The 26476-nt window shown below is 45.6% G+C and overlaps 1 protein-coding gene across 4 annotated transcripts in view; it reads left to right on the top strand.

The window, feature by feature from the left end:
- The window catches only part of DPF3 (double PHD fingers 3), a 261509-nt gene that overhangs the window by 208043 nt on the left and 26990 nt on the right, over positions 1-26476 (top strand). Inside the window, exon 10 of one of the 4 annotated variants that reach the window (XR_005018712.1) lies at positions 830-916. The exons of 2 other annotated variants lie outside the window; for them this stretch is intronic. Coding sequence is in view for 1 of the 2 variants with exons in the window: in XM_036842791.1 (XP_036698686.1) it covers positions 830-1104 (275 nt within the window). In the remaining variant the exon portion in view is untranslated. Of the gene's footprint in view, positions 1-829; positions 2603-26476 lie in introns of those variants that run through there. One more of the 4 variants, XM_036842791.1, reaches the window with a different exon arrangement.

Genomic DNA, 26476 nt, shown 5'->3' with positions numbered 1-26476 from the left:
GTGATAGTACTTGGTTTTCTTGCTTACTCCTTTGTGCCGACTAATCCATTCCAAAGACCAAGATAACTTGGCAGATTTCGTTTCAGCTAGAAGCAAAATCCATGCCTGGTTGGTAACCATCCAGGCTAAAGGACCCACCGGGTTTGAACTGCTAGCACGTTCCAAGGCTGACACTTGGGATCACGGGGCTAGTTGAGGACTGGAACAGATATCTTGGCTTGATTCTCTGAGTAATTCTGACACCCTGGAAACACTTGGGGCAGGATTGGGGGTGAGAGTGTATGCATCAAAGCAGTGTCCTTTTGGCCTTAGACCAAATGGGGCATCCGTTGGGGTTTTCTATGACTGCAACTGGTCCTGTACCATAGAAACTACTCATTTCCACTTAGGTGACAGGCGACAGATTATATCGTAATGGTCTTTCTGTAGTATTTTTACAGGGAAAAGATTGTTTGTTTCATTTCCAAGTAGAAGAGAAAAAAAAAGATTTTGCCAACACCCAGTTTTGCCTACTACGCCACCTAGGCATTGAAAATCCAGCTGCATCCTGTTTCTTGTGTCATTCTGTTGCCCAGGAGCAACTGACCTGCCCTATTCCTGATTGATTTCGAGCTGCTAGTGTTGAAGGCACAAGAGACACTAGTCTGGTTCCCGTTGTACATAGCCGTGGCCTCGTTCATGTGGCAATTAGTTATTTGTTTCCGTTCTTTTTTTTTTTTTTTCAATTCATTTCATTTCCACCACTTCCTTAATTTAAATCTTTCTTTTTTAGGCAGTTGTCCTGTGCTGTTGTTTTTTGTTTTATCTTTCATTGCCTTTCCCTCTGCAGTCAACACTATGACCCGGGGACTCCGGCATCCTTCAAGCAAGCCATTTCTGAAGAAGGTGGAAAGAAGCCATGAGGATTTGCACCTCCTCCTCCTCCTCTTCCTCCTCCTCCTCCTCTTCCTCTTCCCTTGCCTGGCCCCCTCCTGCGCATGTGTTTCCGCCAACACAGGAGCCTGGATTGTGGAAAAGCCTCCAGCACAACTCAGCTCAGCTCAGAGAAGTCTCTGGAATGGCCTCACTTTGTGCAATAAGAAGACTTTTTTTTTTTCTTTTTAAAATCCTCCATTACATTTTCTGTAAGTGTCTGTGAGAAAGTATCCAGGTCAGACTGGAATTGCTCTACAATAGAAATAACTGAACACATACAGACTGACAAAAGAAAAAAGTTAACTATTTTATTTATTTCAATATTTAAAAGAAAAGGTGCTGTTGTGGCACAGTATTTTTGTTTAAAGTACCTTCAACTTCAAAAGTTAAAAGCAATTTTGTGAAGACATGAAAATCAAAAGAGGACTTAATGTAAAATAAAGACTGCATATTAACTCTAAGGAAAAATAGCCCACATTTTTAATAAGAGAATAAAGATCAACTCTGCTCTCTCAGGCTTTTTTAAAAGCCATTCATGTATGTTCTTTAGGTATTTTTATTTCTGCAAGTTGGATGTGGTAAGTGAGGAGTGATCAGTTTTTTTTTTCCTTCTTCTTCAAAAGTCTATTGAAAGTGTTTGATTACGTGTTAAGACTTGACTGAAATAAATTAGCCACAAGGGCTATCAGCAGTCTCTCTGCTCCCCCCAAAACAAACAGACAAACAAACAAACTCTCCCCTCACCCAAGGCAAGCCCCATTTATCTGATGTCAAGAAGCAGCCTGCCTCCTGGTTATCATGTCTGACAAGGCCTAGTTCTGAAAGGAATTCCATCTAGCGATTAAATGTATCTCTACGAGTTCAATAGATTTGAACAAAGACAGCTTTGTTTAAAATAATGCAGTGAAGGCAGAGAGAGAGAGGGGAAAAAAAACAAAAAATAAACATCAGCTGGGATGATATTAATTCTGTTCCCTAACAGCTCCTAGAGGAGACTTGCAAAGGGAGACTTCTGTTGAGCTGGCTTTGGGGGCCTGAGATGCTGGGTGTCCCCAAGGCAAGGAAGGCCAGCCTGAAAGATGGAAGCCTCAGATTCAGTTGCTGGTGGGGGTAAAAAGGAGAAAGGCGAGTGGTCTGACCTGTCCTTCTATGGCCATGTTGGTGGAAGTGAAGGTGGACTCTGAAATGCATTCGACATTGTGTCTGAGGCCTAGTGAAGGACCTGGGGTGACCGGCCGGGCCACCGGGTTCTACTCCCTGTCTTACACGTTCATGCTCTTGAGTTTCCCTCACTGGTACGCAGAGTCATAATGATCAATGTACAGTCTAACGCTGGATATTCCTCTCCGCAAAAGTCTTGAGCGACAGTGTTAGTGAAATGGTTCTGAGCCTGAGAATCTCTCTTTCACCTTTGCAAGGGCAGATTGGATGGGCACAGACTTCTTGCCAGCCCTTTCAAGGCCAGTCCCTGGGGGAGATCACCAAGAGGGTCTCTGTATCATTTTGTAGTCCTTTCTTTGACATTTTCTGATAGAAAATGTCCTTTTTCAAAATGCTAATAATTATAATAATAATCCGCTCTCCAACCAACTCCCACAAGTTATAACATGTGTAGAATCATGATAAAGCTTTGCATAATGTAGGGTTTGTATCAAGTTTGTGTAAGTTTCTGTTAAATAAAAGTCTGTTTCCAATGCTCCTATAGCATCTCTGTAAATTTTGCTTTTCCAACCTCATCCTGCATGAGTTCAACTTGCATATCGTCCTGTAGAAGGGACTCCTGAAAGGATTCTGCCCACTTGCATGCCCGGGATTTGTTGAACCCTATTGTTTTATTTAGAAGCGCAGTCTAGAACAGAGGTTGCCACTGGCTTAGCTGACAGGAGGCGGCTTGGAAAATGAACAATGTCCAGGGTTGGTACCAGCGTCTGAGCTTTGAGTCCAGAGTTGCTGTCACCTACCCACCATCACCACGGCCACTGTCACCCTCTCCATGGCCTAAATGGATTTATGGAGAGCCTAGTTATGGATACTGACTTAATATACCCGTACAATGTTGCCGTCGCACCTGTGCTAAGATAGTTTTGCACAAGAATGCAAGATTTAGCGTGTGCTTGGAAAAAGCTGAGAGGTTACTGTTTTCCCTGCCTGAAAGGTAGTGACGTAGCCTCCCCAGCTGCCAGTTGGTGCAGCTGTAAACCTACCACCCCCCCCCGCCTGAGATAGGTTTCTCCCATCTTCTCTGTTGGGTCCTCTAGGTCAGAGAGAACCGGACCAGCCTCTCAGGCCAGGTCTTGCCCTCTGAGCATTTCCAGCTCACGCTGAGGCCAGGTGGAGATGGAACATGACATCATGTTGCTCCTGCTAGCATGTTCTATCTTCAAAATGAACGTCACCTTGTGACATTCATTTTGGACTTTATACATTTCTCTAGCAGTGAAAAGGATTTTTTCCCCCCAGTATCCCCTCCTTAGGCTTTTTTCTTTTTTCTACTGTGGCAAAATATACATGACATACAATTTACCATTTTAACTGTTTTTAAGTGTATGGTCAGTGGCATTAATTACATTCACATTGTTGTGCAGCCATCACCACCATCCAACTCCAGAAATTTTTCATCTTCTTCAATGGAAACGCTATACCCATTAAACACTAACTCTCCATTTCTCCCTCACCCCAGCCCATGGCAATCACCATTCTACTTTCTGACTCTGTGAATTTGACTATTCTAGGTACTTCATATAAGTAGAATCATGCAATGTTTGTCCTTTTGTGACAGACTTGTTTCTCTTAGCATAGTATCTTCAAGGTTCATTCATGTGGTAACATGTCAGAATTTCATTCCTTTTTAAGGTTGAATAATATTCCATTGCATGTATATATTACCTTTTCTTTACCCATTCATCTGCTTATAGGTACTTGGAGTAGAAAGGAAGTTTTGCACATTTATTACACACCCACTTCCTACAGCGACTCATTTGAGACATTATCCAATTCAGAGGTTACCTAGAGGATTCAGTATCTTCTTAGGAGGGAAGTGATTGCACCTGAAATCTTCCTTCTACTTTATACCTTGGAAAAGGGTACTTTGATGGGCAAACAATTTCTACCGAAAGTGTGTTTTACCGCATGACTAAGTCTTTCTTTGTAGAGACTGTCTTTGGGCTGCTTGTAGGGACGAGATGTCTAGCATGGAGCTATAGTATCAGCGTAAATAAGGATAGAGGAGACCCAGGAGAATCTAATGTCTCTAATGGAAGGTCCTGAGGGCAGGGACTGCCTTTTCCAAATATCTGATGGTGAGTTGTTGGCAAAGCCTATGTGTGCTTTCTGTCTGTAGGTGATCACTGACCAAGTGGGAGGGGGAAAGTGTACATGTGAGCCAGAGAATGAGAAAGAGGAAAAGAAGTCATTTTTCCTCATCCATTTGGAAATATGTTAGTTTGTATAAAGGGTTAGCTCTGGGTTTGACATTCAGATGCCTACAGAGCAGGTATCTTTAGTGAGTAAAGCAGGCCAGGGATGAGAAAATGAACAGTGCCAGGGAGACAGGGAGTAGCCGTTATGCTGAGCTTCAGGGCACAGGGGAGCAACAGAGAGTGTTAGGGGGTGTGTAGAGCCAGAGAGCACCTGTGCTCTGAATGGGGCAGCTGCCACCAGCTCAAGGGATGCTGCCTGAAAGAACATGGGCCCCGGGTTCCCAGGTCTTCTGGGTTTTTAAGAGGGGCCAAAAATTCAAAAATTTTGGTGAGATCTCCCTATTTTAAAATGTTGGTTGTAAATTAAAAACACTGAAGATCAACTTTGTGTGGATGAAACCAAAGGTGAGCATGTAGCAGACACCCTTTGAAGGCTTTGGGGCAGCTCCCCAAGGGCTGCAAGTCTGGTTAAAGTTGAAGTCGAGGTTAGGATGCCTTGACCAAACTCTTTCATGACAGCAGAACCTTGACTTAGCCTATGGATGTGTCTAGTGTATCCTGCCTTAGAACTGTTATGTGCTGGGGATGGGTCCCTGGGTTGCTCTCTGGATGGAGCTAGATCATTATCCACCACATGCTAGGGATTCAGGATGGGGTTCCAGTAAAAAAACATTCCCCCCATCCAGTCCTTTTCCCTCTGAAAGAGCTCCCCTTTAAAACTCTGGGCACAGCTGTATAGTTTAGAGATATGTTTTTTATTTCACTTTATTATTGATGATGAGTTATCTCTCATATCACATTTCTTTTACCCTATTTTCTAAGAACTTCAAATTATTCCATGAGACTAGAACGGAATTCAAGTTTTATTGTATCCCCAAAGCAGCAAATTCACAACTGGTTTTGATTTAAAGAAAAACATATATGATAGCTCACAAAGTGTCTTCTGAAATAAGATACATATAAGATGTGAAATACTTATAAATTTAAATAAAAATTCTGGAGGGATGTATATATTTATATTATTTATAATATATATTTATATATACCATAATATATATAACATACTTTTATATATTATTATTATTACTCTAGAATTTTTATTTAGATTTGTCTTGTGATTTACATCTTATATGCATCTTATTTCAGAGGACACTTTGTAAGAGAGCCAGCCCAGATTTTATGCAAAGTAGTATGCAAAAACTACTCACTTGGCTCAGGGTTTTTTTTGTGTGTGTATTTTCTTTTGTCAGGGTAGAGAGAAGGTTATTCTGAATAATGAATTTGTTTTCCTTGTGGTTTATAATGAGGGGTTTGCAAACTTCTCCTATAATGACCCAGATAGTAAATATTTCAGGCTTTGTAGGCCAGAAGTCTGTTGCAACTACTCGGCTCTGGAGTTGTAGCATGAAAACAGCCCAAGACAGTATGTAAATGAATGGACATGGCTGTGTTCTTATAAAACTTTATTTACAAAAATAGGCAGCTGGCCAGATTGGCCCAGGGGCCACAGTTTGCTGATGCCTGATTTAGAAAGTGACTATTATACTGTTAATTTGGATGGTGGTAATATTTAGGGCATTTTCTAGGTCTCAGGACTAAGGAAAGGGAAGAATTTCACATCATGAGGTGAAAGGCTAGGAGTGCATTTCAGGGTCAGCAATGTCAATTGTATTGAGGCCTATTTGCAAAAGTGTTTCAGGGCCAAAATATTCCATCACAAGATTTTAGAAAGCTGTCTACTAGATTTTCCAGTTTGAGTGCCGAGTCCAAACTACAATAGTGCGATGCTTATCTAAAGAGTCTGTCAATAATCTAGCCAGTCTATGTGCTGGCCATACAGAATAGTGACTCTGGGGACGTGATAACTAATGTTCATCTCTGGCAACTTAAGTATGAAAAAAGGCCAACTTTAAAATGGACGGATTTGTGCAAATGCGTGTCATCTTATGAGATAAATGATAATGGAAATTTAGTGGAACCTGACACAGGAGGCATGGAATTGCTGTAGTTAGAGAAATGGTCTCTTTCTGGTGACTACCGATTCTTCAATGACTGTGGCTCTCTGAAATTGTTAATCACGGGGTGTTTAACAATTGCGGTGATGTCTTTGAGGATGTTGCTGTGATGCCTTTCTTTCTAAGAACTCAGATTCTTGTGGTCATATTCAGAATTAGGAGACTTCCCCCACCTCCTCAACCTCACATCCCAAAAGAACTGTTAAGAAATAATTTTCCTCCCTGGATGCTGGCGAAGATTCCTGATACCAGACATCCTATTGAATTAAAACCTTCTTACAGGGACTTCCCTGGTGGCGCAGTGGTTAAGAATCCGCCTGCCAATGCAGGGGACATGGGCTCGATCCCTGGTCCGGGAAGATCCCACATGCTGCGGAGCAGCTAAACCCGTGCGCCACAACTACTGAGCCTGCTCTGTAGAGCCCATGAGCCGCAACTACTGAGCCCGTGTGCCACAACTACTGAAGCCCATGTACCTAGAGCCTGTGCTGCGCAACGAGAAGCCACCGCAATGAGAAGCCCGCACACCGCAATGAAGAGTAGCCCCCGCTCGCCACAACTAGAGAAAGTCTGCACGCAGCAACAAAGACCCAACACAGCCCCCCCCAAAAAATTAATTAAAATAAATAAATTTTTTTAAAAAACTTTCTTACAAATTGAATGGGAGATGATCCTGAAGGGTGACCTCTGAGCTAGTCATGCCAGGTGGCAGCAGCTATGCCAAATGTACCCAAGATCCCTCTTTAGCCCTTATTAGAGGATGCTCAGTTGTTTGGAAAGGATCCGTAACTTTTCAGATCTCAGGATACCTTTTAGGGGTGCTTATTGCTAGGTTCCCCTGGTTATTTCCAAGTTTCCTTAAAAGGGGCAGGGGTTGGGATGGGCATGTTATATGTCAGCTCCATTTGCTGCAGGCTCTACCCTGTGATCACATCTGAGGTCACCCAGATGTCCGCTTTTAGGCATAGACTAAAAAAAGGAGAAAGATTCTTCAGACCAAAAGTTAGAAACTCCTGTTATGTATTTTACATAAACGTGGTATAAGCAGCACAATCCCTTGGTTACCTGACCTTTCCTTACACCAGAATAGGAAATACTTTGTTGAGAGGTGGTAACAGTGGTCATCAATGGTTTAGCACCAATCTGACTGATACAATTACACTGACTGTGCTGTTAGTGATTGCCTGGCAAGGCATAATCATAGCTGAGATGGATCTGGAAGTCCTAGTGGAACACTAGCTGAGGGAGTGTTGTGTTGTTTATTTTTAAGTGAGCATGTTACCAGGCCATGTTATATTGGGAATAACGTGCAAGGGTTGGAAAGTACTTCACCACCCTATTTAATATTTGACACCACCATGTTCAAATTGGCTGAAAATAACTGTGGAAATCCCAAAAGGTACAAAAAAGATTAACACCATGTTTAAAGGGATGGACAATAAGCCCCTTAAGAAAAGGTTAAAGGATTTGGGCTTGTTTAACTTGGGGAAGAGAATTAGGGGTCACTTAGTAACCATCATTATTTGTATCATTGAGAAAAAGAGACTGACCAGTTGCCTTTGGTCTCTAGAGAGGACAGGAGGAGCACCTTGGGGCTTAGAACAAGTTGACAAACTTCTTTCGATATCAAAGATTTTTGACTATTGAGGCTCAAATGGAACTCGCTGATGGTCAAGGATTTCTCCTGCGTGGAGTTAGGGACGTGGGCTAGATGACCTTTTGGGGAACTGTCTAGCTCTTCAATGCTTTGAATTGCAGCTGGGCAACATGAAAGAGTGAGTGCCTGACTCACCACCAGGGTGTGGGAGGCATGGGGAAAATTAGTCTCATGAATGCTTATTACGATCATTAACTAAAATTACATTTCTAGGCTTGCTCCTATTCACCCTGGAGCAATGTCCTAAGCCCGTATGGGGACTCTTCTTGTTTTGATAGTGTGAGACACCAGCTGGAGAGTGAATGAGGTGGCAAGAGACATTTTCCTCCACAGAAACACCAAGCATGTGAAAAAGGAACAGTGAGAAGCAGCAGAAAAAGCCACTAAGGCCAAAAAGGCCACGAAGTGAAAATTGTTCTGTTGAAACTCCATCTGAATTCCCCTCCAGTTCTCAGGTCATCGGACCCCACCATGTCCAGTGTCATCCTTGGTGCGTGGACTTCATAGTTGCTCATAGGGCCTGGATATTCTTCTCAGCTGGATTTTGGTTGAAGACCTCACTAATATTCATGGTTGTCTGCTCTCTTCTCCCCAACTTGGTGGGGGAAGAAAGGTCTTATTAGAAGACAAAATTAATTTTATATTTGTGTATATTAGACAAAAATTCTGTTTGGGAAAGGCAGTGACCAGGATGCTTTCTAAATAACTTAGAAAAGAACTCCTATAGAATGGTTTTGCTTGGTATTTGATTTAAAGAATTAGCAAGGATTGTGCTGTATTTAGGGTGTGAAGTCAACTTTCTGTGGGCCAGAAATATGTAAAAGAGGTTGGGAATGGAGGTAACTTGTGTAAGAGGGGGTGGAGGAGGGGCGTGATGAATCGCTAGCATGAACACATGCTGAAACTGCTACTTGGCTGAGTTATGGGTTCAGAGAGATTGGCAGTTTGTAATCTTGAAAACTTCTTTGGTTAAAATAGATTGTTTTCCCTTGGTAGACATCAACCTTTCGTCCACAATTGAAAAATAGATCAATACATTTTGACCATATACTGTTACCTTGCATAATGACCCCCTAGTTATTGGTTTGCTTTATGATACTGATCAATTAATCAAATATTTATTGAAGGCCTTCTATGTTGCAATACTGTGCTAGGTTTTGCAGGACATAAAAGAGGAGCAAAGGGGAATTGAAACAAACTTTTGGGGGTACTTTCTATGTGCTAGTCACTGATAGGCTTCTTATAGGTGTTAGCTTGTGAAAACCATATTTAGTCCTTTCAGGTTAAGATTATTATTCCTATTTCACAGAAATGGAAATTGAAGCTCAGGGAGATGGAATTGACAAAGATAGTAGTCCCAGCTGGTAAAGTCTGATATTTCTAATCAAGGGTTTTCTGGCCCTAAGACTCTCTCCACTGTGTAAGACAGCTTTTCTGTTCATGAGGAGGAGAGACAGGCAGTTAGTATGTTATTTAAGACAAGACCATCTAATTAAGTGCCAAGTTGGTGCAAAATGGGCCCAGCAAAGGGAGCTCAGCAAAGTATCAGATGGGCTCAGCAAAGGGAGTTAGGATTAGGAGTGCAGGCTGAAGTATGTCTTCATGGAAAGATGAGTAGAGTCGGGTGGGTCAAGAGAAGGCAGGCCACTGACAGCAGCAGTGGGGAATGTCTGAACAAAAGGTCAGAGGTGCAAGTGACACTGTAGGTTTGAAGCCTTCACAGAGATGAGCCTGAAGGGAGTTGGGGGAGATCCTGGGCTGTAGTGAGGAGTCATAGGAATGTAAGTAGCATGCTCATTGTGGTGGGGCCTGATCCATAGCAAAGGAAACAGGAATGGTAGGAGCGTCGTGAGTTCTTGAGCAGGAGAATGTGATGTTTAGGATGGTTACGCGAGGACAACCCCAATGCACACGTCAAGAAGTTTGGGTTTCGTACACGCTTCCCACCAGGCTGCCTCTGACCCTGTTGTGGTTATAGGATCCTAGCCCTTGTGGGGAAAAGAAGTGATCAGAATTCCTTCTAAATGCCTTTTAACAGAACCCCACTGTATCCCGTCTTCTCTGTGACACTTGTCCAGCTGATGAAAGGTTCATCTTGCTTGGTATCAAACGATTCCGTGGGCATCTTCCGTGAAGTATACTCTGAAAACAGAGAATCTTCTATTATACTACCGATTGGTTTGCAATGCATTTGGGGAGGAGTATGGGATATCCCAAGAGGCTGGTTGGCCCCAGAGAGCTTTATATCTGACAGACCAGTTGAAATTTGGGATCAAAATCTATGATTGCCCTCCTAGTCAAGTTGGAGAAAGGGTTGATTTGGAAAAGCACCCTTTAGACTGAAAGGTCAGTGAATGTCATTGAGGAAAATCAAGGAAACCAGGCTTAGATTCTGGCCATGGCCTTTGTTTGGGTGTAGAAGCTCCTTTTGGTACCACTGTCTGGACACCCTTAGCTGATTTACATGTTGGAGGATGAAGAAGCTGTGAGATTGCAATCCCCTGTCCTCATTTCCATTTCTATCTCATACTCCCCACTTCATCTTGTTGATGGATTCCTCACTGGCCCCTGAGGCTGGAGGAGGTGTAGCCGTGTGTGCAGACTATTGACAGTGAGTTCAAAGTTCATGGGCCATCTTCTCCATGGTAGCCAAGTATGGTTGGCTCTTCCTGACGTGCTAAATCATAGCCACCACACTCTCCATGGAATCTTCCTGGCAGCCTTGACAGGGGTTACTGTCCCACTTAGCAGATGAGAGACCAAAACTCAGAAGGGTTAAGTGACTTGGCCAAAGCTACACAGAAGTGGTAGGGCCCAGACTAGACTCCAGATCTTCTTTCTGATGTTAACACGAGTGCATTTGCATTGCTTGTTACTCGCCTGTAATGTTCAGTGACAATTGCCTTGGCTTAGGCATGGCTAAAAGTGGCAGAGCCCTGGACTGAAAAGGTCATCTGACAGCACAGAATTGAAACCCTGTGAACTGAAACAGTAGAATAATAACCACCTTCCTTGAAAAAATGATTGGATCCACCCCTTCCCCTTCCACCCACCTGCCCAACATTTATGCAGCACCTGGGCCTCGTATAGCACTATCTCACCAAACTCTTTCAAAATCGCTCTCTCCTTCATCTGCCTTTAGACTGTAACATTGCCATAGATCTGGAACAGTCAGCGTTCTGGGGCTGAGTTTTAACTGCCTCTAGTGCAGTGTTCTGTGTGTTTCATGCATCTACATACTGGCTTGAAATTTCCCTGTGTGTCCTACAGAGAACACCTCAGGCCTGCCTCAAATGGTGCATGAGGTCTATCATAGGCGACCCTCAGAGTTGGTTTTGCCCTGCAGAGGCTGAGAAGGTTGCCTTTTAACGAAGTCTCTGCCTGGTGATTGGCGCAGGGAGACAGAGCTTCAGAGACGGCAACTTGCCCTCCCTGCTCCCTCTTCATTAATTCCAGGAAACTCTGCAGCTGCTCTCCCTGCTCTCCTGTCCTTCTGGTCTCTCCCCTGCGCTAATCACAGCTCCTTTCTGCTGCATGCCTCATTTGGGAGAAGAGCGCTCCAGGGCTCCCAAAATGTGAAGAGGGAAATTAAGGATGGTTGGCCAAATGGGTCAGTCCATCGTCAGTGGGACCACCATCCTCCTCCCTGGAAGGCCCCTGTGCTTTGTCCGGGGCTCACTGGGTGAGAGTTTCCCCATGGGTTTTTCCCAGGACCAGGTGGGGCTGGCTTTGGATGCTAAGGAGAGAAGGGGGACCAGGCTCTCTGAGCGCCAACTACACGTCATCATAGGTTCTCTAATCTCCTCACCTCCTTTAACAACCTGTGATGTTGGGTCTATATTACAGCTGAGGGAACTGAGGTGGAGAAAGGTTAAATAGTAATTTGCCCGAAACCTGGTAAATGCATATGTCTATTTGACTTCAAAGGCTGGGTTCTTTCTTTCCTTTTTTTTTTCTTTCTTTCCCTTTCTCCCGCATCCTCCCCCTCCTTCCTTAAACCATGGGCTCTGGGCTTCTGTTCATTCTTGTTTCCTCTCCTCCAGCCTCCTCTGGGAACCTGGCTTTTTCCTATAGTAACAAGAATCCCGCTGGCTACCGGGCAAATCCCTCTTCGCTGGGAGTCCTGTTACCCATTGGCTGGCCAGCATTGTGGGTTTAGCCATATGCTAATGAACCCGGGTTTCCCAGCAAAAGACAGACTGGGCAGTTGCAAAGAGCCAGCTGCTCTGGCCAGGCCTCTCTGTGCCGGGCAGCTCCGTAGGACCATTTTAGGTAGCTGTGAGCCTGTCAGCAGGGGAGCAAAGAGCTCTCTCTCACTCCCAGGTAGGGCACTTTTCCTTTCCTGGGACTTCTTTCCCTTTCATTACTTCTTTTTAAGGCCCCTGGGCATCATTTGGTTGACCTGCTTCAAAAGAAACTCAGTCTCCATCTTTGTAACTAAGGAGTCCAACCTGGTATTGGTCAGATGATCTTGAAAGTTCCAGGGCGCCATTTTAGTGAGAATGTGACGTTATAAAAAATTAACCTTTTTCTTCCATCCCCCCCATCTTCCTGCCTTATCCCCATTGTCCAAACAAAGGAATGTTTCTAAGGAGAGTCCCCTTTCTGTGAAAGCCTTTAGAGCTATCCCTTCTGGAAATTTCTCCCTCCCAGTAGGCTGTGGAAAAGGGAGCTGGGCGCCAAGCGGACGGTACCCAGGAATATTTTAGCCGCAGGGTTTTGATGTGCATTCACCCTTCCGGAAGGCAGGGTCAGGAGGGGTCAGCTGGCAAGGCCCCAGGGGCTCGTTTGCTGTCATGGCTGAACAGGAGCGGAGGCAGCCCTGGGAGCGGGATGCTGGGATGCCAGACCCCCCAGGGGACGCTCCCAGGGGACAGTCCGTGCTGTGGAGGCCTGGGTGAGAGTCCCAGCCCTGCTGCTACCGTGCCCTGTGACCCTGGGCATGTCGCTTCACCATCTGGGGGCTCAGTTTCCTTGTATTTTTTAAAGAAGAGTTTGGACCAGGTGTTCCAAGGTTCATCCTGGTGCTGACAGTCAGAGGCTCGGGTGGATCAAGTTAGGAATGGGACACTGCGCTATCTTGTCAGAGAAACTGGTTTGCATCTTTCAAGCCCCTGGGGTCGCGCTGGTGGTGGAAGGTTTAGGCACTGTTCCGGGGGTCGTGGAGGGGACCTGGTGCTTTATATGTTTATATTCTCCCCCCAACCCCCTGCAGCATGACCACTGATCATGTCTGGGAGGTAGCTGCCCCCTCCGCCTTCTCTCTCTGTCCACCCACACGTGTGACTCCCCTGGCCCCCCAGCTCCATCCACTTCTTCTCCTGGTTGAAGAGGCAGATGGAGACCCGGCTGGGTTAGGGTTGGGCGGGGCATCTTCCCTGTGGGTCCGGGGCGCCTGCGGAGGGCACACCTGCCGAGAATCACTGCTGTCTCCCAGCTCTGACTTCCAGAGTCAGACCCCACTGTCCTGCCCGCTGGGCCCGTTTCAGATGAGGCTGCGTTGGCCTCATATGCTGCCCTGTCCTAGGCTGTCAAGTGCAGAGAAGAGGCCTCAGACCTGGTCCGATAGAGGAGGAAACAGAGACACAGGAGAGTCATGGCCCAGACCTCAGAGCTCCGTGGAGGCCCTGCGGGTGTGAGGCTTTGGACTCCCAGCTCTCTCCCTCATCTCCAGCTACCCCTTTATCCAGGCTCTGTTCCTCCCCTTTTGGTTTCAGGGAGCTACTTAACTTCTTTGCCTTTTAAGCCCGTCCAGTTCCTCACCTTTAGCTCTGTGAGGGCTGGGTTTGGAGGTGAGCTTGACCTGGTTTTGCCCTAGGATAAGTTGGGAGTGCTTTTAATCCCACATCCTAGATGAGCTGCCAGGGCTGGGACAAGCAGCTCGCCCGAATCGTCACGCCGCCCTGCCGAGTCCTCGGGTTCCCCTCCGGGGGCGGGCAGTGTGGACAGGGGACAGCGGGCTGTGGAGAGGAAAGCAGCACCTCGGTGCAGGTGGGCAGCCCTCTGACCTGGGAAGCTGCCGGGTGGTCAGTGCTCTCCGCAGGGCTGCTCGTCGCCCCCCGGCCCCCGCCTCAGCCTCCGTGTGTCAGGAGAAGGTCTCTCTCCGCTGCCTGTTTCCTGTGGCCCAGTGGTGTGGTGCTTACCTGTGGGGAGGTTGGGATGAGATGTAGGTTTGCATCTTGCCTCTGCCACCCCCTTACTAGGTGGTCTTGAGTAAATTACTTCACTGCTCTGAGCTCTAGCTTCCATCACATGGGGACAGTGACACCCGAGTCACAGGCTGTTTTAAGAATTAAATGAGGAAGTGTGTTCAAAGTGCCTAGCACCCAGTAAACACGTTGATAAATGGTAGCCATTAATAGTAATAATACTAATACCCCTCTGGGGAAGACTCAGAGAATTGAGTTTCTGCCTCTTGTTAAGAATTCAGCCAGAATTCTGGTTGTATCTCCTGAATAAGCAAGGACCAAAATCTCTTTTCTGAGTTCTTATTTTCATTCTCTTACCCATTCCTTCTCGCTTCCTTCTTCTTTGTCTCCCACCTTTTTCTTTGTCTCCTTTCTTCCTTACGCAGTCCTTCCCCCAAGATTTACTAATTCTTCCACTTCTCACTTTCTCTCTCCTCTCTGTTCTCATGATTCTGGAACCGTGATGCCCTCTTTTCTTTACTTATTCATGGTCTGAAATGCATCCTGGCCGTTCCGAAAGCTGGTGCCATCAGCTTTTCTGCTCACTGTGAGTTCCACCTCCCAACCCCAGGAAGACCCTGCAGTGCCCCCCAGCTGCAGCCTCCCTTCCTGGCTGCAGGGTCAGCACCACCTCTTGAGATGGGAATTTTCCCACAATGATCCTTTGCCATCTCGGATCTTTCTTACTTTCTATTCTTCAGGTTCCCAACCACCGTGGCAGTGAATATATGAGTCTGAAACTCAGCAGAGAGGTCTGTGCTGCAGATATCGCTTTGGGAGTGACAAGTGTGTAGATGATATTTAGGGGAAGTGAGTCTAACTGGATAAAAATAAGAGACTGGAGTAAGGAAGAGGATCCAGTAAAGGAGACTGAAAAAAGGCAGCGGGGAAGTGGGAGGAGGGCAGGTGAGTATGCTGAGGAGAGACTGTGCAGAAAGGGGGATGGAGAGCACCGGCCCTTTCAAGGAGTTGTGCTAAAAAGAGGAGCAGGAATGTGTCTCTCGATGGAGGGGTTGCTCGGTCTGGGTCTCCTTGAGAGATGGGTGCTCTTCTGTCTAGAGCATATTTGTACGCTGGCAGAACGGTCGACTAGAGAGAGAGAAACTGATGATGCAAGAGGGAATTATAGCAGGAACGAAGTTCTCAGGGAGGTGTGAGAGGTCGGGATCCAGGCACAAGTTGGAGCTGGAAGAGTTGTTCCTGGTAACAGGAGGGAGACAGGCGTAGGGGCACAGGCGCGGGGAGATGGGTGGAAGCACATGGAGAAGATGAGAAAGTTTTATGCTCATTGCTTATGTACTTTTTCAGCTAAATGAGAAGAGTGTGAGAAAGGTATACGAGGTATGGGAGATTTGAGAAGATGGAGAGATGAGGGAGAATGGTTTGCCAAGATTTGTGGTCACCATTCAGTGGAGACTGGTTAGCACAAGGGTGTGATTTTCTCTGCTTGGGTTCAGCATGGAGCAGGTGGAGGGCTGGGCTTAACTGGAGTTGAGGTGAGTAGGAAAGAGGGGTGAGTAGATAGATGCAAGGGTGTGATTTTAGGGATGGATATGGAGCCTATGGCTATGGACGTATGAGAGGTGATGACTGAGAGGGTGGTAAGTGGTAAGAAGCGGTGAGGTCAGTGTGTTGGAGCCCCTGACCCCACGAATTGATGGCATCCTCAGTAAGTTAGGACCACGCTGGCTATTACTAGCTGTGCTCTTTTGATTTTGGCTCAGGTATGTCCTTCTTAAAATAGTTGAATAGACACTAAAATAGAAAATGGTGAAAAACAATGCTTGTTCTGGGGCTGTTGAATTCACTCGTCATTCAGTGAGTGCAGTTTAATTAGGTTGCAAAGATTTTCAATGGTTCATGATGACACAATGGAAATGATATCTTACATCTCTCCTACCCCTGTCAGAGCAGTCCCACAAACACTGGGATGGGCTCCTGTGTTTGTTCTTAATAGCACAAAGGAAATATTCTAAGTGCTTTGTTGTCTGAAAGGCCTTATCTTGGGGAGAGAGTGTGTGTTGCCGGTCTCAAGCTGCTGAGAGGAAGCTAAGGCCTCCTGCTTATGCACAAGACCCCCAGGTCTCTGGCGAACAGAACTGCTATCGGGATGATAGCTTATGTATGTCTGGACACTGGCCAGTATGAATTGATGTCCTTTGCATCCAACAATCACAGGACTGTCTGAAACACTTAAGAGTATGTTGACAGTAGGCTCTGAGGTTGAGAGAAATACAGAATTTCTGGGAATGGGAATAGAGGGTTACTTGTTAGTGCCAAAACCAAGCAGAAGAGTAGTAAAACCTTGCCTTCAAAAAGAACGTTTTCCATTTTAGCAAAGCCATAGCACATACCCTATTGCTGTGATCCTCACAATAAAAGGATGAGGTGGGCAGGAAAGATTTTGGAGCCCTCTTTTGACCAAGCTGGACTCAAGGTAGCTGGTGGACTTGCCTGTGGTCCTACACACCTGCGTCATGGCACAGTTTGTCGATATGCAGGAGCCTCGAGGAGAGCCTAGGAAGCAGAGTGTCACCAAGTGCAGCCCAAGGACCCTGCATCAGGACCTGCATGCTTAGAACCTCTCCCCCGTACTCTAAAGCTGGAAAGCCACTGGGTCACCAGAATGGCGTTGCTGTGGCCTGGGGAAATGGAAAGACCAGCAACTGATATTTCCTCTCTGAGGTTTTTGTTCGCCAAAGAAAAAGGAAACATTCCCCCTTAAGGCCAGGAGAGTGAACGAGGTGTGTTCTTTGGATGTGTGTTGAAGGAAGAGAGCATACAACAGTCTACAAGGGGATTGAGAGACTGGGTAGAGGGCGCCCCAGTGGTCAAGAACCTGAACAAGGAAACCTGGTTTTGATCAGCCCACGCGGGGGCCTCGTCCACAAAGCAACTTGCGACTTGCCATACCCGTTTCAGCCACGGAGTTTTGCCCTCGGCAGTGGCCACGAGGGGCTTCTGGGGAGGTCAAGGGAATCCTTCCTGATGTCATTCTTAAAGGTGGCACACCGTGGGTGCACTGGGTGTGCTCGGGCAGTTTGTCCAGCCTCTCAGCACTTTGGTTTCCTTGTCTGCATTGGAGAGCAGAAATGTCTTCACAGAAGTGGGCTATTTGGACTGGACTTGAAGGTTGAATAGAAGTTCCTAGGGTGGGCACAAGTGGAAGTGATATTTCATGGATCCTTTTATTTATATATGAATTGACAGATTCACTCACTCAATGAGAATCTTTTTGATGGAGATTTGGGGAAGGAAGTCAGATTAGAGAGAAGGAAGACTGGGTGGGGTTTCCCAGAAAGGGAGGGAGTGAATTTAGGGCAGTGCACCTTGTTAAAATGCAGATTTAGGTTCATAGGTCTGGTGTGGGTGTTTCTAACAAGCCCCTAGGTGATACTCATGCCACTGGTTCATGGACCACACTTCATGTAACCAGAGTGTAGACTATCTGCTTGACGGGTTTGGCTGTGAATGGGAGTTGAGAGACGGCTCAGAGAGACCTTTGTGTGCAAAAGTGTGAAGTGCAAAAAGAGCAGGAGGTTTTTAGGGGTGAGGATGGGGAGAGGGAGGATCATGGCAAGTACTTTTCCTTGAGGCTGTTGCATAGGGTGTAGAAGTGGCTGGGTCAGTGGTCAGAAAGAAGATGAATCTAAAACAGGCAGTTGTGGCCAGGCAGCAAAGAGGCTTGTAACACAAAGGAGCTTACTTCCCGCCGTGGGCAATGAGAGATGTAGGAATGACTTAAGGAGGGGTGGGTTGGTACCTCATAACTAATGAAGTAGAAAAAAACACTAACCACTATTAAATTTTTTTCTTTTTAGAAAGGGTCTTTCAGATGATTTTCTGTGTACACAGAAGTATGTGACTGTAGGAATACTGTCTGTTAGTCCAACCACAAAACAAGGCCACCATCTGGTTTGTGGTCCTAGTTGTTTTGATAGGGTCTCTGACTCACAGAAAGGCAAACAGGAGTTAAATATCTGTTTGGTGACCTCCTTAAGGTTCGCATCCTTAGTGCTCACATGAGACTTTTAACCTGTTAAGCTTAACAGTTTCCAGCTCAGAGGTAGCAACTAGGTTTCTTCTTGTATGCAAACTCACAGAATGGTCATGGTGGATTGGAGTGCTGTGTGGACAAGGACCCAAGGTCTCAGCATGAGGAGCGAAGAGCATGTTGAATCGATTAGTGATGTCTGCCATGCGTATGGGATGGAACAGTGGCACATGTGCCACGTATTTAGCTGTCTCTGAAGGGAGGTCAGATTTCTGGTGATGAATATCCTCTCATACCTATTCCTCAGGTGAACCAGAGCCATTTCAGAGATACTCAGTGCCTTAATTTCCCTGGTTATGGAACGGTGTTGATGACCACCTATCAGAAGGGCTTTGTGAATCTTCAAACAGTTGTGAGGCTCTTGTCTACATTTACAAAGTACCAGGAAAGGCTTTCCTTTTGCATTACTCTAATATCGAGGGGTATTTTCATACTGAATAAACTATGTGTCTTAGGGCATCATTTCTATTAAATCTGAAGACAATGCTGGTAACTGGAAATAGCCATTGATTTGCTTTCTCTTGTTCTATCTCAACTCCCTAATTTATCCAGAGGAAAAAAATAAAGCCTGTGTGAAATCAACTCCTCCAGCTTTCTAAATAAACAGCGAGATCAATTCTCATTCATGAATTTGTTGGATAAATATTTGATTGTAAGGAAAAGTCAGATTAATCTTAGATGAGAATTTGACTTCTGGAAAATGATCTATGAGTTGGACTGAGTGCCCGAAGATGCAGGACGACTGCAAAGCTGGTGCTGCCTTTGTGTTGGGGGTTGGAAGCAAATTCTGAGTTAATACAAGGCCAGACAGATGGTGCTGGGTTTGGAGCCCAAGGATGTTTCTCCTTTAAGTAGGGTTGGTTCAGCTTCATTTTAGTTTCCTTCTCGTTGAGGGTGTTGAAGGATATCAGGGACCTCAGGCGCTCAAGGAGCCTGGGAGAGAGGCTTCAGGGGAAGCTGGTTGTCACCACTGTCATCCTCATTTTCCATTCTCCTGCCATCACAACTTGGAAAGTGGATTAGTGATGTGGGGGAATTGGGGAGTGAAGAGGGAAAAGGATTAAAAGGAGTTGGTGAACCCTTTTTGGGGCTTCAGGGTGGGTGGTAGGGTTGTAGGTGTCTTGATTGTGGTGCAGTCTGGTGAATGCAAAAGGGGGCCCTGTCTGCTCTTTTCTTCTTCTCCTAAATAAGGTGAGTAAGAAACATTCCTATCCTTTCTTAACTGACAGTGTACTCGAGGTGTCTGGGGCTGGTGCGAAATTGGCTTTGGATGCTAGATGTCTTTGCGTGCTCCTCTCAGAGGCTCTACTGGGGGAGCTGGTGATGGGATATCCATCCTGGTAGCTCCATGTGGGATAACTGGCCCAGCAAAGCTGCATGGGATGGTGAGGTGGGGAGAGGGGAAGGACACCTCCCCACCCCAGCCTCTGTCAGAGAAGCTGTGGCCAATGGGGTCAGGGGACCTCTGTTGAGATTCTCAGGAGCTGAAGCCCAATAATGTCACCACAGGCTGCTACCCTACTTCCTGCAGCCTCCAGGGCCCCTTTGCGTGGGCTGGACTGTCTCACTCTGGGGTGAGTCTTCCAGGATTAGCCACTGCCAGATGGTGAGGGCTTGATGTCCTGCCTCGTGTGAGCAAGCCCGGCTTCCTGAAGGATTTCACTAGAGGCATGGAACACTGAGGCCCAAAAAGGCCTTAGGGGACAACTAGTCACCTGTGTGTGGTACAAATTGAGGAAACTGAGGCACAGAGAAACTCAGTGACCTACATTACTGTGCCTTAGCAAACTTCTTGTGAATAAAAGGGGAAAATGCTATTATATTTAACAGCTTCAAGTAAGGAGCTGAACTCAAGCTGGGCTACCATGTTTGGGTTGGCCATCTTGGGTCATGATGTAGTGAGATACCATGATGTAGAAAGAGTCCAAAGGATGAGAGTATGAAGACATGGCTTCTGGCCCTGGTTCCACGACCTGCTGTCCACCTGAGCCATTCTGAGCCTCAGTTTCCTCACCTGTAAATCAGGAATACTTATATCTGTCCTGCCTACCTCACAGGATTATTGTGGAGAATCAAAGGAAAGCAGGGAATAGAAAGGTGTTTACTTGAAAATGTTATGAGAATTATCATTAAGATGTCCAAGCATTGCTTTCTTTAGCTAACATACTGACTGTAGGTTGCTGCTCTGCTCATATCAGTCTGTGGAACTTCCAGGAAGTCCCTGACTTTCTAATATGGGGGGACTTGTTCCAGAAAACCTACATAGAAAGCTTGCTGGAGGTGAGAGAGGGGCTCAGGAAGGTGGAAGGAGGGTGGAGCAGGGTGAGGGTGAGATGGGAATAGAGGTCAAGACCAGAGGCCAAAGATGGCATCTTCTATGGTGAAGAGGTCCTCTCTGGCCCACACCATGCAGACAGGTTGGGCCCAGGAAGCCGCAGACGTGCTCTTGTTGCATGGTGAGGTTTCACACCTATTCACTTCTTTTTTTAGTCATCCCCACATTGTTGCATAAATTGTCTTAGTACCTGCTATTTGTTCTTTTAAAAAATTAACAGCCCTGCATGGAGCAGAGGAAATGAGATAAAATCCCAAACCCCACTTCTGCCCTTCATTGTTCAGCCCAGTGCTGGTCCTTCTGTGTCTGGGACTCACCTAAGCAGGAGTCCTATCAAGTGCCTGGTTTTTCTAGAGCCTTCACACCAGACCCCTTACTGTTTCTCCTTTGCTACTGTTTCAGTTATCTGTGACTACGTAATAAATTACCCCCAGATGCAGCAAACATTTATTATGTCATAGTTTCTATGGACCAGGAATCTTGGAATGGCTCAGCTGGGTGGTTTTGGTGCGTGTTCTCTCAGGAGGTGGTAGTCAAGATGTTGGATGGGGCTGCGGTCATTTCCAGGCTTGACTGGGGTTGAAGGAGTCGCTTCCAAGCTTGCTCATGTGGTGTTGGTAGGGCTGAGCTCATCTTGGGCTGTTGGACTGAGGGCCTCAGTTCCTTACTGGCTGATGACCAGAGGCCCCTCTCAGTTCCTTGCTTTGTGGGCCTTTCCATAGGGCTGCTCATAACATAGCAGCTGACTTTTTTAGGAGGAGGGAGAAAGAGGGAGAGAGAGAGAGAGATAGAGAGAGAGGGAAAGAGAGAGAGAGAGATGTCAAAATGGAAACACGATTGCCTTTTTATAATTTAGCCTCCAAAGTTTCATATTGTCACTTCCTTTTTACTGTATCTGTTAAAGCAAGTCATTAAGTTCAGCCCACACTCAACAGTTGAGGAATAGCCTCTCCACCTCTTGAAAAGAGGAGGATCAAAGAATTCAACGGCATTTTAAAAAAACACCACAGCCACCAACATTACTGGCAGGTGATTATTTCCAACCTCTCCACTGTTCAGTCTGAGTTGCAATGCTGCTCTCCTGCCTGGGCACCAGCATCTTTCCTGAATCTGGCCATTCTTGGAGAATATGCAGGGCCACTCGACCAAACTCTGGAACTGTGGGAAAAGCCTCCACTAGGACCTGCCCCGGCCTTGCAGGCAGGGCTCTGACACCTGGGACTGAAGAGCTTCAATCCAAGGTCAGAAGGAATGAACTGCTTCCAGAGACTTGATGCATCTCCTAGGGCAAGGATGGAAAGTGATGCTGGCAGGACCTAGCTTTGGCCATGGAACCTACATCAAAAAAATGACCCCTGCTATCAACGAATGGAATCAGATAAAGGCAATATTCCTAAGCCTATTTTATATGGTATTTCCAAACCTGAGCCTGATGGACAAAGCCTGTGGAAGGAGAAGCAGGTTGTGAGATAATCTACTGGTGAATTCTTCCCTCTACCACGCTGAAACCACCCAGTCATTCAGAGGACGATGAGGGTCCACTACTCTTGGGGATCACTTTACCCAGTTCTAATCAGCAATGGTTCACAGCGTAATACGTTCTCTTCAGTTATCTTACTTTATCTCTCCCTTTATGGTGGTGGCCATGGACGCCATGAAGGGCTCTCTCCAGGTTCTCCTCCTTTTGTGACCATTGTCTCTGTCTTTCTCACTGAATTCTCTTCTTGATGCCCTTTCATGCTTTTAGTTCTGGTGGTTACCCTGCCCCCTCCTCCCAACAAGGTCCTTTTTATTTTTCAATCTATGGTCTCTCACTGAGTATCTCACCAAGTGCCAAGGTTTCATCCACCACCCACACCTGATGATTTCTAAATCTATATCTCCAGCCTGGTCTTCTCTCCTGAGTATAGACCTGTATTTTCTCAGCGACCCAAGGACAGCTCCACTGAAAGTCTAATCACAACAAGTGCAATGTACCAACATGAATCTATCGTTACTCTCTGCAAGCCTGCTGTCTCCATCTCAGCTAACAGTGTTATCATCTACTCTGTGGCCCAACCTAAGAATCTCGGTGTTATTTTTAATTTTTCCCTCTTGCTCACACCAATGTCCAGGCAAGAATCATGTCCCATTGACTAATTCTACCTCTCAAATGTTTCCTACATTAATCACCACTGCTTCTAGGCTGGCCCTGGGCTAGTGCCCCCACTAGAACATAAGGTGCATAGGAGTAGGAACTTTTAGCTGTGTTATTCACTGCTTGGCACTTCACACAGTGCCTGGCACATTGTAAGTGCTCAATAAAAATTTTTTGAATAAATGGATATTGTAACTGGTCATCCTGCTCTAGCCATCTCCACTAAACCCTCTGTCCTAACCACCAGAGTCATTTCTCTAAAGCATGGGTACAAGCAAATCAGGTCCCTGCTTAAAAAACTCTGAGGATTCCTCACTGCTTACAGAGTCAAATTCCAATCTGTATGCCTGTATAAGGGGCCCTTCGCAATCTTTCCTCTTACCTCTTCAGCGTCATCTTTCGCCACTTCCCTTTTCTCCTGCTCTTCTTGAGCTACTCTACTTTGCCTGAATAAACCATGCACCTTAACTTTCTTGCAATTTCCTCTCCCTGTAATCCTCTTTACCCTTTTTTTCCCTTAGGAAATTCATCCTTCAAGGCCCAGCTCAAATGCTACCTCCTCTCAGTGGCCTTTCCCCAAGCTTCCCATTATTGATTGCTTCTCCATCTGTAAACACTTTATTCTTTCCCCTATTATAGCACTTATTACATTGTATTATAGTCATTTCAAAAGATATAACCTATAATAGTTATCTGTTGCTGTATAACAGATTACTCCAAAACGTAACAGCTTAAAACATAAATATTATCTCATAGTTTGTATTGGTCAGGAATCTAGGTGTGGCTTTGCTGAGTGCCTTTGGATCAAGGTTTCCATGAAGTTGCAGTCAGATTGTCATCCAGGGCTATGGTCTCATCTGAAGGCTCGACTGAGAGAGGATCCTGTTCCAAGCTCACTCGCATGGTTTTTAGCAGGATTCATTTCCTCCCAGGAAGTTGGACTGAGACCTTTCCAAGGACATCTCACAACACAGCAACTGCCTTCCCTTAGAGCAAATGAGTGAGAAAGCACAAGACAGAGTGCCAAAGATGAAAGCCACAGTCTTTTTATAACTTAATATTAGGAGTGACATCCTGTCACTTCTGTCATATTCTACTTGCTAGAGGTGAGTCAGTTAAGTCCAGCCTACCCTCAAGGGGAGAGAATTACACAAGGTTATGAATACCAAGAGATGGGGCTCGTTGGTGGTCATCTCAGAAGCTGCCTATCACACCTCCTAAACCTGAACTCCTCAAGGCAGGATCCACGCCTCATTCATCTTTGAAACTTCAGCACCTAGTATAGCTCCTGGCAGTTGTAGGTGCTCATGGAATTTGGTCAAATTCAATAGAATTATTTTTCTATAAGAACCTGATCACAATAAAGTAAATTGCAAAGTCAGAAGAACCCTCAAAATTAGAATTAAAAATGATTTAAAAGATAAAATGAAAGACAAAGTGTTTAAGTGTCATGGACACACTGTCAGTCCTCTAGGCACTTCTAGGCACTTTCTAGGCACTTCTATGATTGCTTCCCAGTAGCACATAGAAAAGGCCAGAAAAGCAAGAAAGCATCATTTTTCCTTTGACTCGGTACAACTCTGAAATATTTTTGAAAGAAAAAAATGGAATACCATCGCAAAGCTCCTCAGACAACTCGAGAACTTAGACCACCCGTGAGTTCATCTTCCAATTCATGGAAAATCAGCAGTTGGAGGATCACAGACAATCAAGTGTTGACTAATCACTGCTCTTTTCCACCAGCTATCCATCAATTATACCATAAAATCCTCCCAGACAGAAGATTGCAGGGTCTCCAATCTGAGCAACAATTTCTTCTTCGGGCTCACTTTTCCAAAGAAAACCCAAAGCCTTTAGCCAGTGCCCATGGCTAGATGCTCATGATGTCCAGAGAGGCCTGATATGCACAGCCAATGTCAGGGATTCACATCCAATATTGATGTTGGGCTCTGGACAACGATTCAGTCTGGGCTCTATGCACTGCTGTGGGACAAGCATCACTTTGGCAGATGGTTGCCTCCAATCTACAGTTCCAACTAAAGATTTAGAAGGAGACTTAACCTGAGTTGCCTCATGTTGGTGACCCTCTTCTTCCATTCCTGCCTGGCAATATCTGCCCACTGTCACACAAACAGCTCAATATTGCTCATGATGAAACCTTACCCAAGGCCTCTGCTGCCTGCAGACTCATTGACCACCCATCTGTACAGGCCCAACGTTTTGCATGGGGGTGAGTGGTGTGGTTGATGAAAAGTGCTTTTGGTTTCTAGATTTCTTGTGCTTTCTGTCGTGGTATTGGACTAGGAGTGGGCTAGTTCAGTGGAATATTTGCCAGAAATTCTAGCAGAACTAACTGGTTACTTTAATTTCCTTCTTAGTTTCTTTCACATTGAGTGTCAGCTGGCAAACTTTAGAAGGCTTGTTTATTTCACCAACCAGATGGACAATTTGGGATCACGAATATCTCTAAAAATAGTGTTTATAGGTGGCATAGACAGAGCCACAGCTTCATGGATAACAGATTCCTATCATTTCATTTAATATATTGGAAAACTAAGGCCTGTGAGGCAAAGTGACTTTTCTCAGGGACTCAGATGCTGCATCATATATCAAATTGTGGTACTTGCTCCATGAGGGCAGGTTTTGGTTTTCCCCACTACTGTATCCCCAGTGCCTAGAACACTGCTGGCCACATATATTTATTAAAAAAATACGGTTGAGGGAATGAGTAAGTGAATAAATTATCCTTGGTACTCAGCTGCAGTGACTAATTAGGGGCACTGGGATCATTACGGTGGTTCTTGACATCTTTCTGGTACCTTGGCCCCAACCTGGGACAGTCAGGTAAGTTATATAAAACCTGGTCAAGGCTGTCCCATCCCCTTATTTCACTTTAAGAGGACCAACTGAAATGCCCTCAGGTTTATATATGAGACTACTCAGACCACACTTGACCATGAAAACTTGGGGAATTTCTAGGGCCATTTGAGAATGGAGCCATGAGCCCTTAGTGATTTAGCCCATTAAAAGTGCTCCTAATGTTCTTGCATGAATGGTTTCCTATGATTATTGATGATAATGATTGAAGCAACAATCCCTGTGGCTTGTCTCCTGTGTGACACCTGGGTGCCCGCGAGTGTGACAGCTTTGAGGGAGGATAAACAGACCCCTAAGATGGGTCAAACTCGCTGATGGTAAAGTGTTTTAGCCAAGCAAAAGGCAGCCATGGCATACACCATCATTTATTTTGAATGCGTTTTTGTCTGTATGGTCTTTATCCTTTCTACTTTCTTTCTCTTCTTTGTCCTCTTCGAAGTACATTAAAATGGTGAGAAAAAAGGGACCCATGCAGGTGCCTCTGGAGTGCCATTGTGGTCCTTGATTTGTAGATGTCTTAGTGTTAGAAGAACATCTGGGGCAGATGGGAGGTAAGCCTGTAGATCATCGTAGAAGGTTTGCAAAGCAGGGCTGGAGAAGTAATCCATGTGGGGAAGCAGTGCCCGGATAACAGGCTTGTCACAATGTATGTGCACAGAGTTCAAATTCTTGATGGCTCAGAATTGGTTCCTCCCTTTGCAGATTAAGTATAATAACTCAGAGCCTCATTCCTTCTTCCACCTGACAAACTGGGTCTCAAAGTGGAGGAGGTTAGAAAGAGGAAGATAAGGAGAGAAAGAGAGAAAGGGAGGAAGGTAGAGACAGAGACAGACAGAGACAGAGAAGGAGAGAGGGAGAGAGAGGATAAGTGAAAATGAA

Source organism: Balaenoptera musculus, chromosome 2 (assembly GCF_009873245.2).
Source record: "Balaenoptera musculus isolate JJ_BM4_2016_0621 chromosome 2, mBalMus1.pri.v3, whole genome shotgun sequence".
Classification (NCBI taxonomy): domain Eukaryota; kingdom Metazoa; phylum Chordata; class Mammalia; order Artiodactyla; family Balaenopteridae; genus Balaenoptera; species Balaenoptera musculus.
Note: the sequence above shows the minus strand (reverse complement) of the source record. Positions and strands in the feature narration are given on the sequence as shown.